Source organism: Dama dama, chromosome 4 (genome assembly GCF_033118175.1).
Source record: "Dama dama isolate Ldn47 chromosome 4, ASM3311817v1, whole genome shotgun sequence".
Taxonomy (NCBI): domain Eukaryota; kingdom Metazoa; phylum Chordata; class Mammalia; order Artiodactyla; family Cervidae; genus Dama; species Dama dama.
Genome location: NC_083684.1, coordinates 58,930,111 through 58,945,179, shown reverse-complemented (window position 1 = coordinate 58,945,179; position 15,069 = coordinate 58,930,111). Strand labels below are relative to the sequence as shown.

At 63.1% G+C, this 15,069-nt stretch overlaps 2 protein-coding genes across 10 annotated transcripts; both read left to right on the top strand.

The window, feature by feature from the left end:
- Positions 1–329: 329 nt before the first annotated feature.
- Positions 330–10,153, top strand: DMPK (DM1 protein kinase). Of its 9 annotated transcripts, none has more exons than XM_061139633.1 (15): positions 333–662; positions 2,771–2,862; positions 3,109–3,192; positions 3,283–3,378; positions 3,666–3,814; positions 3,943–4,036; positions 4,337–4,543; positions 4,625–4,873; positions 5,618–5,703; positions 7,018–7,114; positions 7,911–8,068; positions 8,163–8,260; positions 8,420–8,466; positions 8,785–8,870; positions 9,208–10,150. In XM_061139633.1, the coding sequence occupies exons 1-15, from the start codon at positions 503–505 to the stop codon at positions 9,365–9,367; spliced, it is 1,863 nt and encodes a 620-aa protein (XP_060995616.1). In that variant the 5' UTR covers positions 333–502; the 3' UTR covers positions 9,368–10,150. The 9 variants fall into 9 exon arrangements, with proteins under 9 accessions (XP_060995622.1, XP_060995616.1, XP_060995618.1 ...); XM_061139635.1 differs by having other exon boundaries at positions 8,781–8,870; XM_061139632.1 differs by having other exon boundaries at positions 335–662; positions 4,625–4,888; positions 9,208–10,133.
- Positions 10,154–10,931: 778 nt separating this feature from the next.
- SIX5 (SIX homeobox 5) lies at positions 10,932–15,066 on the top strand. The gene is made up of 3 exons (XM_061139629.1): positions 10,932–11,816; positions 12,766–13,562; positions 13,820–15,066. The coding sequence occupies exons 1-3, from the start codon at positions 11,002–11,004 to the stop codon at positions 14,437–14,439; spliced, it is 2,232 nt and encodes a 743-aa protein (XP_060995612.1). The 5' UTR covers positions 10,932–11,001; the 3' UTR covers positions 14,440–15,066.
- Positions 15,067–15,069: the final 3 nt, after the last annotated feature.

Here is a 15,069-nt window from a genome sequence, read left to right as displayed (position 1 = left end):
AAGCTGCCCTGGCCTCCTGCCTCCCCTTCCCAGGCCTCACCCCTTTTTCTCCCCTCCCAGCTCCAGAGCTTGGGAGGAGTGTTACCAGATCACTCTGAACCTCAATTGGTCCCCTCCGGGGAATGGGAGGGCTCATCTCTGGCATGGGTCACACCTGTGCTGGGCCTTTTTGGTGGGGGGCGGGGAGAGTTGGAGGGTTGAGATTCTCCACCGCCTACCACCTCACGTTGGAGCTTTCCAAGGGGCCCGGGGAGGCGGGAGTAGGGGGGGCCCTGGTTTGTGAGGGGTTAAGGCCGGGAGGCTGGAGGGGGCCGGCCCGAGGGGTGGGGAGAAAGGGAGGAGGCCCTCGCAGCTAGCGGAGAGAAGTGGCCAGAGAGGCCCAGGGGACAGCCAGGGACAGGCAGACATGCGGCCGGGGCCTCCACAGGGCCCTTCGGGCCCCACGACGGGAGGACCCTGAGCCCCGGGCCCGGGGAGGGGGCCATGGTGCTGCCTGCCCGACATGTCAGCCGAGGTGCGGCTGAGGCGGCTCCAGCAGCTGGTGCTGGACCCCGGCTTCCTGGGGCTGGAGCCCCTGCTCGACCTTCTCCTGGGCGTCCACCAGGAGCTGGGCGCCTCCGACCTGGCCCAGGACAAGTATGTGGCCGACTTCTTGGAGTGGGGTGAGTGCCCACCTGCCTGCAGGAGCTTCTCCCACCCCCACCCCTACCCATGTTTGGGGAATGGGGGTAGGGCAGAGGGAGGAGGTGGGTCTGGGCTGGTTGCTGGGGGCAGGATGGACATGGGGCGAGCCTTCCATTCAGGAGCCCAGAATTTGGGATGATGTGCGCCTCCCCCTGTGCCCCACTGGGCAAGGCAGAGGGGTCAGCAGAGCCCAGGGTAGCCATGACTCAGAACCAAGACTTGGGAGCCATGGTCAGCTGGGCTGGGTGCTGCCTCTTGTGGTCCCCCTGCACACCCTCCCCGAGTCTAGGCCAAGAGACTTGTTGGGGAGCCCTGTCTCCTAGGAAACTACCCCCCACACCACCAAAATGGGCTCTGTGGCCCTCCACCCTGCCGGAGTGCAGGGGGGAGCGGGAGGGACAGAACAGGGCAGCTGCCAGGGGCGCGGCCGATGGGCAGGTGTTCGGCGCCAGCCTCTCCAGCTGTCCCAACAGGTGCCCAGGCCCTAGGAGGGCGCAGTGACTCAGGCCCCAGGGAGAACCAACTTTGCAGACAGGCATCGCCCAGCACCCCCTGGTTGGAGAAGGAACAACCAGGGTTCTTCTGGGAGGGCCCACTTTCTCTGCAGGTTCCATGCTGCATGCCCCCCCCCCCACCCCAAAGTCCCTTCTGGCTGAGTGTTCCCCTGGAGACAGGTCCGCAGGGAGGATGGTTCAGCCTCAGCCTCCTGCTTTGTCTGCCCTCGGCCCTTCCTGGCCTGGGCTCTGGTGCACTCAGGTTTCTGTCTCTCTAACATCTGCCATTCTGGCCCTCAGTAGCCTGCTCCTGGGGCCCTGTGTGTCCCTGTCCCCATCCCTGTGTCCTCTCTGCCTTCTGCTCCCTCTTGTGTCCATCTCTTTCTGACCCAGGCCTTGCTTCTCTCCTTCCCATTTTGCAGATGGGAGGGTGGAGGCCAAGTGCTTGACCACTTGACCTCTGGGAGAACCTTCTCCCCACATCCCCCCAGCCCTTAGTAACTCTCTCAGCCCCCTTCTTGCTGCAGGATAAACTGAGACCTGAGGCGGGACAGAAATCAGCACTCCTGTAAGGAGCGCTCCTTTTGTGGCCCGGGCAGCATCCTGCGGCCCCTCCCCTGCCAGGCCGCTGGGGCGGGGGAGGGGGCCTGGGTTCCCGCTGCCTTAAAAGGGCTCAATGTCTTGGCTGTCTCCTCCCTCCCCCGTCCTGGGCCCTGGCTGCTGCTTCCCGGCCAGCCCACTCTCCCCGAACCCCAAACCCTCTCCATAACCCACAGTATCTTCCTTCATCCTTACCCATTGCCCTCTCCCTCCTGCCTAGGAGGCTCCCAGCTTCTTCCAAGCCTCCCTCTCCCCCTGCCCCTGAGTCTTCTGCCTCCACCCTTTGCCCTCTCCCTCCCAGACTGCCCTCTGCACATTGCTGGCTCTAGGACCTTGGGCAGAGGACTTCACTGGTCTTGAATCTTGGTTCCCCATCTGTAGATAAAGAGAGATAGTAAAACCTCCTTCTGGAGTTGAGAACACAGGACGCACTTGACCACGTCTGCAGCACTGGTGCCCAGGCTGCAGGTCCACGGCTTCGTCTCCCTCTCCTGTTCCTTCTCCTGGCCCCAAGCCTGAACTCGGGATTTCCCAAAGTGTGGGCCACAAGCCACCTGCATCTGAGCCTAAGGTGCTGGATTAAATTGCAGGCTCTGGGCCATAACGCAAGATGGACTGAAGGAGAGAGTGCCCTGGGGGTGGGCCAGGTCACCAGGAGTAGGGACCGTTGCCCCAGGAGCTCTATGAACTGGGCCTGTTTCTTCTCCCTCTGTTCATCACAGCGTCCTTTCAGCAAACTTGTTACCTCAACCCGTTCATCCTGCATCCTGGAGAGCCCTCTGGCCTAATGTTCTGTCCCAGAAAGGGGTTCGCAGACATCATACCTCTCTCCATAGGAGGGTAGTTTAGGGCCCCCCCAAACCTCACAAAACGTTTATGTGAAGACGGAGGCAGACAGCCCTAAGGGGAGAGGCAAGGACAGGGGACCGAGGGTGGGACTGCCTCGTCTCCAACGTCAGTCCCTGTGATTCTGGTTCCCTCCACGCCTCCAGTGGAGCCCATCGCGGCGAGGCTTAAGGAGGTCCGACTGCAAAGGGAGGACTTCGAGATTTTGAAGGTGATCGGACGCGGGGCGTTCAGCGAGGTGAGCCTGGGGGGCAGCCGGGGCTGGGACCTGCCGTTTCCTACAGTGGGCGGGGGACCTAGGAATTCAGAGACAGGCCTGAGAAAGTGATGAATGACTGAGTTTAGAGCCTAAGGCGGGGCTTGAGGCTAATGGGCGTGGCTTGTGGGCGGGGCCACGTCTGGGCAGGGTTACGGGCGGAGGCCTATCCCGGCGAGCCCGGGTGTCTCCAGTTCACCTCCGCCCGGTTACCCTGTTTGGACTCAGGTGGCGGTGGTGAAGATGAAGCAGACGGGCCAGGTGTACGCTATGAAGATCATGAATAAGTGGGACATGCTGAAGAGAGGCGAGGTGAGGGCCGGGCTGGGTGGGCAGGGTACTGAGAATCCCCCCTTGCGTCCCCCGCCTCCCCCGCCCGCTTCAGCTCCGGGTGTCCCGTAGGTGTCGTGCTTCCGCGAAGAGAGGGACGTGTTGGTGAACGGGGACCAGCGTTGGATCACGCAGCTGCACTTCGCCTTCCAGGACGAGAATTACCTGGTGAGCCCCTGACCGGGCGACTGTGGGCTCCATACTCTGGACATCGGAGAAGGTCTTTGGGTTTTTCTCCCTGACACTCTTGGTGGGGAGTGAATTTCTATCTAGTGACAACCTAGGGGAACGAGGATTGAGGGTAGGGGTGTCTATTTTGGCCTGGGAGATGTCTTGTGGCCGCGACTGCGGGGTCTCTGCCCAGGGATGGGGCGTCTCTGGGAGTCTTTGTCCCGGGATGTCAGAGATCGGTGCCCAGGCGGGGTACCGACTCCCCATAACACGCCCCCTCCCAGTACCTTGTCATGGAGTACTACGTGGGCGGGGACCTGCTAACGCTGCTGAGCAAGTTTGGGGAGCGGATCCCGGCCGAGATGGCGCGCTTCTACCTGGCCGAGATTGTCATGGCCATAGACTCGGTGCACCGGCTGGGCTACGTGCACAGGTGGGCGCTGCCGGGGCCGAGGGGCGCGGGAATTGGAGAGCCTTGATCCTTAAGAGGGTGGGGCCTGGTGAGACGACGGGAGAGAGGCTCATGTATCCCCCTTCCCTTTCCTTCTTCCCTCCGTGCAGGGACATCAAACCGGACAACATCCTGCTGGACCGCTGCGGCCATATCCGCCTGGCCGACTTCGGCTCCTGCCTCAAGTTGCGGTCGGATGGAACGGTGAGCCGTGCGCCTGTCCTGGGGTAGCTCCGGCGACCAATAACGGGTGGGGTCGGGGTAGAGGGAGGAACCGGAGGTGCAGGGTGTGGGGGCGGGCCTGAGGCGTGCAGGCCGAGCCAGCGTGAGGGCAGGACCAGATCTGGAGGGGAGAGAGGAGACCCAGGCCTAAGCCTGCCTGTGGGAGCTCAGTGTTAAAACAGGCAGAAGGGGGGGGCTAAGCTGCAGGGTCGAGGTCAGGAGGAGGTGGAGTCAGAGGTAGGAGGGGCGGGGCCAAGCTCAGCTGTGGTCCTGTTGGCTCAGGTGCGGTCGCTGGTGGCTGTGGGCACTCCGGACTACTTGTCTCCCGAGATCCTGCAGGCGGTGGGCGGCGGGCCGGGGACTGGCAGCTACGGGCCCGAGTGTGACTGGTGGGCGCTGGGCGTGTTCGCCTATGAAATGTTCTACGGGCAGACGCCCTTCTACGCCGACTCAACGGCCGAGACCTACGGCAAGATCGTGCACTACAGGGTGAGCGCCGCCCGGAGAGCCCGTGACCTCTCCGCGAAGGCGCCCGGGTAACAGCCCCTCTTCCCTGCCCCTTCTGAGCAGGAGCACCTCTGTCTCCCGCTGGCCGACACAGGAGTCCCCGAGGAGGCTCGCGACCTCATCCAGCAGCTGCTGTGTCCCCCGGAGGTGCGCCTGGGCCGGAACGGAGCAGGGGATTTCCGGAAGCATCCTTTCTTCTTTGGCCTTGAATGGGACAGCCTCCGAGACAGCGTTCCCCCTTTCACGCCAGATTTCGAGGGTGCCACGGACACGTGCAACTTCGATATGGTGGAGGACGGGCTCACTGCCATGGTGAGCGGGGGCGGGGTAGGTACCTGCGATCCCAGCTCTGCAGAAGGTACCCCGCACCTCCGCCATAACACTGAGGTTAGGAGAGTACCCTCCTCCTGGGGTCCTGAAATCACTGCTTCCCCAGAGCCCCTGCTCTTCGGGGGCCGAGTACTGGGAAGCCAGCAGTGACCTAGACTCACAGTCCAGTGGGAGACACAGACTTGTCCCTGACAGTGACGCCCCAGAGAGATCAGGGCTGAGACGGGCGGGGAGGTGTAGGGGGCTCGCCTCCTAATGCAGCATGAAAGGTCCTGGAGGGCTTCCTCCAGGAGGAAGGGGAGTCCCCTCCCTTTCCTGGAGGAGGGGGCTATGTGACCTGAGACCTGGAAGGATGAGAGGTAAGAAAGCACCATAGAGGAACCTCCCTCCCTCCCTTCCTCAGGGCTTCTCTCCCTTAGCTGTTGGTACACGCTCCCCCAGGCTTGCTCTGTCTGACTGCCCTTGTGCTGGGCACTGCTGGGGACACTCATGGACCAAATCAGCCCTGGTCCCTGCCCTCTACTCACAGTCTAGAGAAGATATACCTTTACTGTGGCAAGTGCCCTGAAGGAAGCAGCAGGATGTAATAAAATGATGTAGAGTCCACTTTAGATAGACCCGGGCTAGGGTGTGGGGGTGGTGGGCACTTAAGCCAACACTGGGAATGGGTGAGGGGCCAGCCCTGACAGCTGCTGCTTACCTCACATCTGTGTTTCTCTTGCCTAGGAGACGCTGTCGGACATGCAGGAAGGCATGCCGCTGGGTGTCCACCTACCTTTCGTGGGCTACTCCTACTCCTGCATGGCCCTCAGGTAAGCGCGGCTCCTGTGCAGCCTGAGAGGAGTGGATGGGGGAGGAGGGAAGGCCCTTCCCCCCCAGAGGCCCCGGGGGGCTGCTCCAGGTTATCACATTCTGCCCTGATGGCACCCAGGAGACTTGTAGGGTCAATCTTGGAACCTTACTGTCTTGGGAAGTAAGGACTTTTAGGAGCCCACAGTTGCAAGACCTTAAATTCTCAGACCACGAGAACTTTGAAATTTAGATTCAGTTGTTAAACCTCAGAGTCACAGGCTTGGTCTTGCAGAATCTTCTCACTTTCCACTTTTCAATGTCTAGTGTACAGTCATAGGACCTCACAGTCTTAGAAAATAAGGAGTTTAGAATTGTTAAGTCAGTCTTAAAAGAACACAGACTCACTGAATTACATAACCACAAAGCCTTTTTAAAACATTGATTCTGCAAATAATACATTTGCCTATCACAAGTATATCAGAAAATACAAAGCCCGCCAGCAGCAGCGGTCCCTGGCTCACACACACACACCTCCTTAACAACTGTGGGAACATGCTGTATTCTAACCCGTTCTGTTATTGGACAACGTACTGCAAATGCCATTTCTTATCACGAACAAACTACCACACAATCCTGACCTGCTGGGGAGTGCTCTCCCCACTGGACCGGCAGGACTTAGTCAACCAGCCTTTCTGTCCTGACCCAAGCTGGATGAACAGCCACGAATTGGTCTCGGCACAAGGTCTTTATCCTTGTCCAGGGTCATTGGGTCCTTGAGGCACAGTTCCGTAAGAGGGACTGCTGGGTTGGAGGGAACATCACTTTTATTGCAATTTCATATTCCTTGGGAGGACCTTCCTCCCAGCACCTGGGTTTGAGGGGGTGGGCTGCTGTCTACTGTCAGTCTTGGGATCCCACACCCAGTCTGAAGACCACCTCTTTGGAGGTTGCCAGAGCTGGGCAGTGTGCCCCTCACTTCCTTGGTCCCTAAGGAGAGGGGCCTGAGAAGGGCACACGGAGTGGAAGGGCAGATCCTAGAACACGGCTGTCTTGACCCCAGGTTCCCAAAGAAGGGAAACTCAACTTCCAGGGGCCTAAGGCCATGCCAGGGGCTGGCCTTTTCCTAACAACAGGAGGACCTGTACCCCCCACCCCCAGCCTGGCAATTTGCCCCCTTTACTCTGCTTCTCCCCCTTCTCAAACCACGGAGACTTCGGGTCTGGCTGCCCCAGGGCACAGGCTAGGGTGTCCTGGCTCTAAACCCAGGGGATCAGCAGCCTCTGGGGTGAGGCCTTGGCTCACCCTCCCACCCCTCGGCGTCCTCCTCTCCCCAGGGACGATGAGACCCCGGGCTCCACACCCATGGAACTGGAGGCCGAGCCATTGCCTGAGCCCAGCCTGGAACCCACAGTGCCCCCACCAGAGGGAGCGGTGAGTCCCTGGAGGAGAGTCAGTGAGGGGTGAGAAGGGGAGGCCTTCAGGGATACAGTGTGCCGTGGAGTGCTGGGCCTCCTGGGAACTTCCTCGATAGAAAGAGACGGAAGACAAAGTAGAGACAAGGCTACTTCAGTCAGACGTGACCCTCACAAAGAAATTAGAACAGAAAAAAAAAAAAAAAAGAAATTAGAACAGGTCACTGAGTTCTAATTTCTAATGCATAGAGGGGGACTCTCAAGGGAGGGGAAGCCCTGGAGAAGGAGAAGGACCACCCATGGGAGGAAAAGCAAAGAGAACCTTAAGAGTGAGGGCTCTGAGGTGGGAACCAGCTGATTGCTCTTAAATGTAAAAGGAGGGTAGTAAGGCGTTACTGGTCCAGGAGAAAGGATGGTGAAGAATGAGTAGTGGGGTGGCTGAGGCCAGCGGAGGCACACCAGACAGGGCCTTTCAGTGTGGTGTGCCTCCTCCTGAGGGCTCTGAGGGGCTGGAGAAAATCTGTGCAGAGGAGGGACCTGGTCAAGTTGGGCAGTGTTGTAGGAACAGCCCTTTGGTTTTGGTGTGGATGGTGGATGGGAGGAGACCAGATTAAAGGCTGGAGATGAATAGGACTGGGCTGCTATTAGCCCTCCAAAGGAGCGAGTCTGGATCACTGTGGAGCCGTGGAGATTCCAGAAAGATCTAGGGGGTGCAGGAATAGAGGTCAAGGGAGGATCCCAGTCCTGCAATCTATGCTCAAGTCTTGAATGCTCCCGAGGCCTCTGGTCGCCCTAAGCCCCGTTTCCATACCCAGGTTGAAGCGGCAGTTCCGGAGACCATTCCGGAGGCGGTGGCAGAGCCGGAGGTGACGCTGCGGGAGCTCCAGGAGGCCCTGGAGGAGGAGGTGCTGACCCGGCAGAGCCTGAGCCAGGAGCTAGCGGCCATCCATAAGGCCAACCAGAACTTCGCCAGGTCGGGGTCGGGGTCGGGGCCCGGGGGAAGTCACCAACTTTAGCAGCCTCTCTCACCAGAGCCTCAAGGGCTCACGGTCCATACCTCTCCGCAGTCAACTCCGTGAGGCCCAGGCTCGGAACCGCGACCTGGAGGCGCACGTCCGGCAGCTGCAGGAGCGGATGGAATTGCTTCAGGCAGGGGGAGCCGCAGGCGAGTCCCTCACCCGCCCCCTTCCCTGAGGCGCCCGGGGAGGTGGGCCCGCGGCAGGTGTACACACCTGGGGGAGGGCGAGGGGCCAGGCTGGGGCACGCCGCGCCACCGCCCTCCTCGTCCCTCCACGCGCCCTACGCCTCTCTCTTCTCCTTCCAGCTGTCACGGGGGTCCCCAGTCCCCGGGCTACGGATCCACCTTCCCATGTAAGACCCCTCTTTTTCCCCTGCGTCAAGCCTGCTGCCCCTCTTTGCTGCCCCTGTCTCTGTCACCATGTACCCCCGTCCAGATTTAGGGCTTCCCTCTCTGTGGTTGCAGTCAGATAGCCTCCATCCACCCCACATCGACCAGATCTCCCTCGGTTTAGGCCTCTCACCATATCCCCATTTGGGATATACAATTCGGGGTCTCCCTAGATAACCCCTCCGACCTCGACTCCCCTCGCTGTCTCTCGCCCCACGCCGAGGGCGGCCGGGCTGAGCTGGGCTCAGATCGGGTCACCTGTCCCTTCTCTCTCCAGCTAGATGGCCCCCCGGCCGTGGCTCTGGGCCAATGCCCGCTGGTGGGGCCAGGCCCCATGCACCGCCGCCACCTGCTGCTCCCTGCCAGGGTACGTCCGGCTGCTCACGCCCGCCCGCCGCGCGCCCCCGCCCAGCTCCACGTACCCCAAGTCGCCTCTGCTTAGCAACGCCTCTGCGGGGCTGGGCCAGCGGTGGGGAGGGGAGGATTCTCGGGCAGTCAATCAACACAGGTCTCTAGGAAGCAGCCAATAATGAGTTCGGACAAGACTTCGGTTTGCGAGCCGGCCAACCAGAGCTACCCGCGCTGTGAGGGGGGCGGGGCGGCTGCCGGGGGGTTGTGGACCTCCCAGGCGTAGGCGGGGCAAGTCCCGGGAGCTAATCAGAGGCTCGTGTCGCTGGGTGCTGACCCTCGCCCTCTCCTTGCAGGTCCCTAGGCCTGACCTATCGGAGGCGCGTTCCTTGCTCCTGTTCGCCGCTGCTCTGGCTGTTGCCGCCGCCCTGGGCTGCATTGGGTTGGTGGCCTGCGCCGGCCATCTCGCCGCAATCTGACCCCGCCCGGGAGCCGCCTTCTCCTCCTGAACCCTAGAACCCGAGCCTATCCTACACTCGGGCTCTGCTGGAGGGTTGGGTTACCGAGGCAGGGCCCAGAAGCCCCTCCCATCGCTTCCCAGTTCACAACACTCCGAGCGTGGGTCTCCGCCCCAGCTTCAGCCCCGTGATCCGGGCCCGCCCCCTGGCGGCCGGGGAGGGAGGAGCCGGGGCTGCGGCTCCAGGGAGGCTTGTAGCGGGGAGTGCTGCTGCTGCTGCTGCTGCTGGGGGGTCAGGATCGCAGACCTCTTCCGCCTGCCTAGCTGAGGCCCCCGACGTGGATGGGCAAGCTGCGACCTAGAGAAGGCAGCAGGGCCAGGGCTCATCTGTTTCTCACCCTCCAGGCACCCCCACCCACTCTGGCTCGCAAACCACAAATCCTCCTTGTGCATGAGGCCCCGCCCCCTCAGGAAGGCTCTCTTTCCGCAGCGAAAGTCTAGCGCGAGCTCCGCCTGCTTTCTTGGGAATCTTTTTGTTTTTGACAGCCCCGCTTTTTCGGGGATTCTCGCGCCCTCCTCACGTGCGCTGCTCTCGGAGTCCAGCCGGCTCCGTCCGCCTCGGCAGTTTGGGTATTTATTGACCTTTTCTCTGACCCGCTGACAGGCTCCAGGACCCCAGCACCCTAATCCACGTTTTGGATGCACTGAGACCCCGACATTCCTCGATATTTATTGTCTTTCCCCACCTAGGACCCCCACCCCCGATCCTCGCGAATAAAAGGTCCTCCCGTCTGCCCAAAATTCTGAAATTCCTTGGGGTCCGCAGCTTGGGTCGAGGGCAAGAGGCTGCTCAGCAGGCCAATCGGAAGGCGAGCGGAGGCGGCCAATGGCCTGGCAGGAAGCTAGCGGGAGGCGAAACGGACGAATCGGGTGGGGGTAGGGCTGGGGGGCGTGGCCCAGGCACCCGGCCAATAGGAGAAGACGAGCAGGCCCCTCGGAGGCACCGCCCATTGTCCAGCTGTGGCCCAGCTGTGCCATTCGACCGCGTGGAAGAGGCGGGCTGGACTGGCAGCTAGCGCAGCCATCCTCCTACCATTGCGCCTGCGCGGGACACGCGCATCCGTTCCAGAGACTTAGGCTCGAGAAAAGTTGCTGCAAACTTTCCAGCCCGTTTCCCCCGCCCCTTCTGCCAACCAGACCCGCCCCCCTGCGGAGCCGGGAATTCCGAGGGGCGGAGCGTGGGCCGAGATGGGGAGTGAGGGGGGCCTTCGGAGGACCCTGGAGACGGAGGTGTGCAGAAGCTTAGTCTCGGGGCAGAGGTGGCTTCGCGCCCTTAACCCTCCCGGACGGCCCGTTACCTTCTCCGTTGTCCCGATGGGGAAACTGAGGCCCTGAGCCAGAGGCACACGCGGGGGGACGCAAAAAGCGCGGCCTGAGGCGGAGGGAAAACAAAGGGAGAATCACGGACAAGACGGGGAGGGGGACGGGCACACACACAGACACTGGGACAGAGACCCTAGTAGAGAGCTGGGCCTGGCATCGGTGTTGAGGAGGGGAGACGCGGGTCGGCGGGAGAAGATCGGGAAGCACGAAGTGGGGGGTGGGGTGGGGAGGGGAGACGGGCGGGGGAGGGGGCTGGGGAAAGCCCGAGGGAGGAGGAGAAGGAGGGAGGAACTTCCCAAAGTTGCAAAACATGGCTACCTTGCCTGCGGATCCGAGCGCGGGGCCGGCGGCCGGGGGGGAGGCAGTGGTAGCGGCGGCGGCGGCGACCGAAGAGGAGGAGGAGGAAGCGCGCCAGCTCCTGCAGACTTTGCAGGCTGCCGAGGGTGAGGCGGCGGCGGCGGCCGGGGCCGGGGCGGGCGAAACGGCGGTGAAAGTGGAGGGCCCTGGATCCCCAGGCGTTCCCGGGTCGCCCCCCGAGGCCGCTGCCGAGCCGCCCACGGGGCTCCGCTTCTCGCCGGAGCAGGTGGCGTGCGTGTGCGAGGCGCTGCTACAGGCAGGCCACGCCGGCCGCTTGAGCCGCTTCCTGGGCGCACTGCCCCCGGCCGAGCGCCTACGTGGCAGCGATCCTGTGCTGCGCGCTCGGGCCCTGGTGGCTTTCCAGCGAGGCGAGTACGCCGAGCTCTACCGGCTGCTCGAGAGCCGCCCCTTCCCCGCCGCCCACCACGCCTTCCTTCAGGACCTCTACCTGCGCGCGCGCTACCACGAGGCCGAGCGGGCCCGCGGCCGCGCGCTGGGCGCGGTGGACAAGTACCGTCTGCGCAAGAAATTCCCGCTGCCCAAGACCATCTGGGACGGCGAGGAGACCGTCTATTGCTTCAAGGAGCGCTCCCGCGCCGCGCTGAAGGCCTGCTATCGCGGCAACCGCTACCCCACGCCGGACGAGAAGCGCCGCCTGGCCACGCTCACCGGCCTCTCGCTCACGCAAGTCAGCAACTGGTTCAAGAACCGACGACAGCGCGACCGGACCGGGGGCGGCGGCGGCGGCGGCGGCGCGCCCTGCAAGAGGTGAGGGGCCCGGGGCGGCGCCAGTCTGGCTTTCCCTGGGACGTACCCACCTCTCCCAGACCCGTTGTCCTCGGACACCCCCCGCTCACACCCTCAGGCGCCCGCCGAGCGCGAGGAATCCTCGTGGATTAACTAGGCACTCGCCCGGCCCTCCACCCTGACACCGCTGCTCCTCTCGCAGAGGCTGGGGAGACCGCCTCCCTCTACTCCACAAGCTCCGTCCCGGATCCCATCCGCGCCCGCGGCTAGTCTTGGGGGCGGCAGTGAGAAAAAGGGGCTGCGAGAAAGGAGAGGCCTTTGTCCTCGCTCCCGGGCGTAGGGGCTTCTTTAGGCCCCTTCGCGGCCAGTCCCTCCCTGACCGCGGCTGTCTCATCGTCTCTCCCGCCCCCCCAGGGCCCAAACAGCGTGGTCCGTCGTCTGTCTTTGTTGTGAAACGTGAACCTTCCCCAGCTCCGGTTTCCCTGTAACCCAAGCCCTTCCCCTCCCACCCTGCGCGCCGGCCTCTCGCTCCTTCTCCGACGCCCGGGGGGAGGGGAAGGGGGGGTTGGGCACCGGGAACTAAGCTGGCGACTCCCTCCTTAACGTCTCCAGAGCCCCTCGGCTGTTTTCAGGCCGACTCTGGAGACTTCGGGCAGCCCGGTTACTCAGCCTCCCGGACCCTAAAGCTGAGGAGTTGGGAGAGGAGGGCCCCTCTAACCCTCAGCGTTCAGCTTGAACCTTTGGGCAGTGGTGTCAGGACCGGGCTTGCAGAGGCTCCTCCCTGGGGTCTCAGAGAGGAGGTTTCATTAACTCCCTGAAATTGCCCACAAAATTTTGGGCTGGGGAACATGGGAAGGCAATGGGCGGCTTGTGCTTCCTCTGAGCACTTTGCCTCCAGCTCTCAGCAGGAATGGGGCTGGCCTGCGGGGAAACACATGAGTCCACCACTCAAAATCCTCTCTCTGGCCAGCGAGTCTGATGGAAACCCCACGACGGAGGATGAGTCCAGCCGCAGTCCTGAGGACCTGGAGAGAGGGGCGGCTCCGGCGGCTGCCGAGGGCCCAGCGCCAGGCTCCATATTCCTGGCCGGGGCCGCCCCTCCCGCACCGTGCCCTGCCTCCTCCTCCATCCTGGTGAACGGGAGCTTCCTGGCTGCCGGCAGCTCTCCAGCAGTGCTCCTCAACGGGAGCCCCGTCATCATCAACAGCCTCGCACTGGGCGAGGCCTCTGGCCTGGGCCCCCTGCTGCTCACCGGGGGTGCCCCTGCTCCGCAGCCCAGCCCCCAAGGGGCCAACGAGGGCAAGACCTCCCTGGTCCTGGACCCTCAGACTGGGGAGGTTCGTCTGGAGGAGGCTCAGCCTGAAGCCCTGGAGACCAAGGGGGCTCAGGTGACTGCTTCAGGGCCGCCTGGAGAGGAGGTCCCGGCACCTCTGCCCCAAGTGGTGCCTGGCCCCCCTCCAGCAGCCACCTTTCCGCTGCCCCCAGGACCAGTGACTTCCATGGCTGCTCCCCAAGTGGTGCCACTTTCCCCGCCCCCTGGCTACCCTGCTGGCCTGGGCCCCACCTCCCCACTGCTGAACCTGCCCCAGGTGGTGCCCACCTCACAGGTGGTGACGCTGCCCCAGGCTGTAGGGCCGCTGCAGCTGTTGGCAGCTGGGCCAGGCAGCCCAGTGAAGGTGGCCGGTGCCTCAGGCCCTGCCAACGTGCACCTGATAAACTCCGGCGTGGGCGTGACTGCGCTGCAGCTGCCTTCGGCCACTACCCCAGGTAACCCCTTCTGGTGGCTGGGTGGGGGGTGCACTTATTTGGGGGAGGGGGTTGCTGCTGGTGGGCTTCCTGGGGCCGCAGTGGGGGGAGGGGAGCTCTTCCCTGGCGGGTCCCAGACCCTCCTGAGGCTCAGGCCAGGAAGACTTAGCCTTACTCTGACCCTGAAGGGGCTCCTTTTGCCTCTGGTTAATCTCCCTGCCTGCCCTCCAGCAGCTTCATTCTCACCTGGGCGCCTTTCCTCCCTCCTCTCCCTACAGGAAACTTCCTGCTGGCCAACCCCGTGTCCGGCAGCCCCATTGTAACAGGTGTGGCCGTGCAGCAGGGCAAGATCATCCTCACCGCCACTTTCCCCACCAGCATGCTGGTCTCCCAGGTCCTGCCGCCCGCCCCCAGCCTGGCCCTGCCCCTGAAGCCGGACACAGCCATCTCAGTGCCTGAAGGAGCCCTCCCAGTGGCCACCAGCCCCGCTCTTCCGGAGGCCCACGCCTTAGGCGCACTTCCTGCGCAGCAGCCACCCCAGCTGCCCCCCGCCGCTGCCGCCCCCGCCGCCCCCAGCCTACCCTTCTCCCCAGACTCCTCTGGCCTCCTACCCGGCTTCCCGGCGCCCCCGCCCGAGGGGCTGCTGCTGTCGCCCGCGGCCGTGCCCATCTGGCCAGCCGGGCTGGAACTGAGCACTGGCACTGAGGGGCTGCTGGAGGAAGAGAAAGGGCTGGGGACACAGGCCCCCCATACCGTGCTGAGGCTGCCAGACCCTGACCCCGAGGGGCTGCTCCTGGGGGCCACCGCGGGGGGCGAGGTGGACGAGGGGCTGGAAGCTGAGACCAAGGTCCTGACGCAGCTACAGTCAGTGCCTGTGGAAGAGCCCTTAGAACTGTGACCCGCCGGCCCCCAGGCCTCCCCTGACAATGGTGCTCGAAATCCAGGCCGGGAGGAGGGACCCTCTCATAACACAGCGGCTGCCGTCTACCTACACACACTACACCCTCCCCGGCTGCTCAACCTCTCCGTGCCCTGGAGGGTCCACTCCTCGGGCAGGATGCTGCCTCTGTTACAGCCCTCTCCTTGGTCTATATGGGGAGATTTGGGGGTCCTGACTCAGGGGCTCTGCCCCCCCTCGACCTGGTACTAGCCGTGAGCTGAAAGCCCTGCCGAACGACTGAATTTCCCCCGCCCCCCACCCCCAGCCCTCTCCCTATCACTCCCTGAAACACTATTAATAGCTCCACTGACGGCCAGCGTTCTCAGAACTGCTTGGAATTCAAGGGTGGAGGACAGGCAGTCCTGTGCCGAGACTCCTGGACCCTCCCAGCTGGGCCCTGCCTGCCCACAGGTGTGGGGGGCGTGGGCCAGGGTCCTCGGTTAGCACCTCCTGGACTAGAGCCCCAGGTACCTTGTCCAGCCCCAGACCAAAGATCCCTGTGTCTAGTTTGTATCCTAAATCTTTATTTTTCTAGGACGTGTTATGCCTTCATTTCCATTAAAATAAACAGACAACTAGAACCTCCGG

Coding starts and splice junctions, on each gene's coding strand:
- DMPK (XM_061139632.1), top strand. CDS start 503: ATGTCAGCCGAGGTGCGGCTGAGGCGGCTCCAGCAGCTGGTGCTGGAC. Junction 4,544..4,624: donor GCAAGATCGTGCACTACAGG/GTGAGCGCCGCC, acceptor CCTTCTGAGCAG/GAGCACCTCTGTCTCCCGCT. Junction 4,889..5,617: donor CCATGGTGAGCGGGGGCGGG/GTAGGTACCTGC, acceptor TCTCTTGCCTAG/GAGACGCTGTCGGACATGCA.
- SIX5 (XM_061139629.1), top strand. CDS start 11,002: ATGGCTACCTTGCCTGCGGATCCGAGCGCGGGGCCGGCGGCCGGGGGG. Junction 11,817..12,765: donor GGCGGCGCGCCCTGCAAGAG/GTGAGGGGCCCG, acceptor CTCTCTGGCCAG/CGAGTCTGATGGAAACCCCA. Junction 13,563..13,819: donor GCCTTCGGCCACTACCCCAG/GTAACCCCTTCT, acceptor CTCTCCCTACAG/GAAACTTCCTGCTGGCCAAC.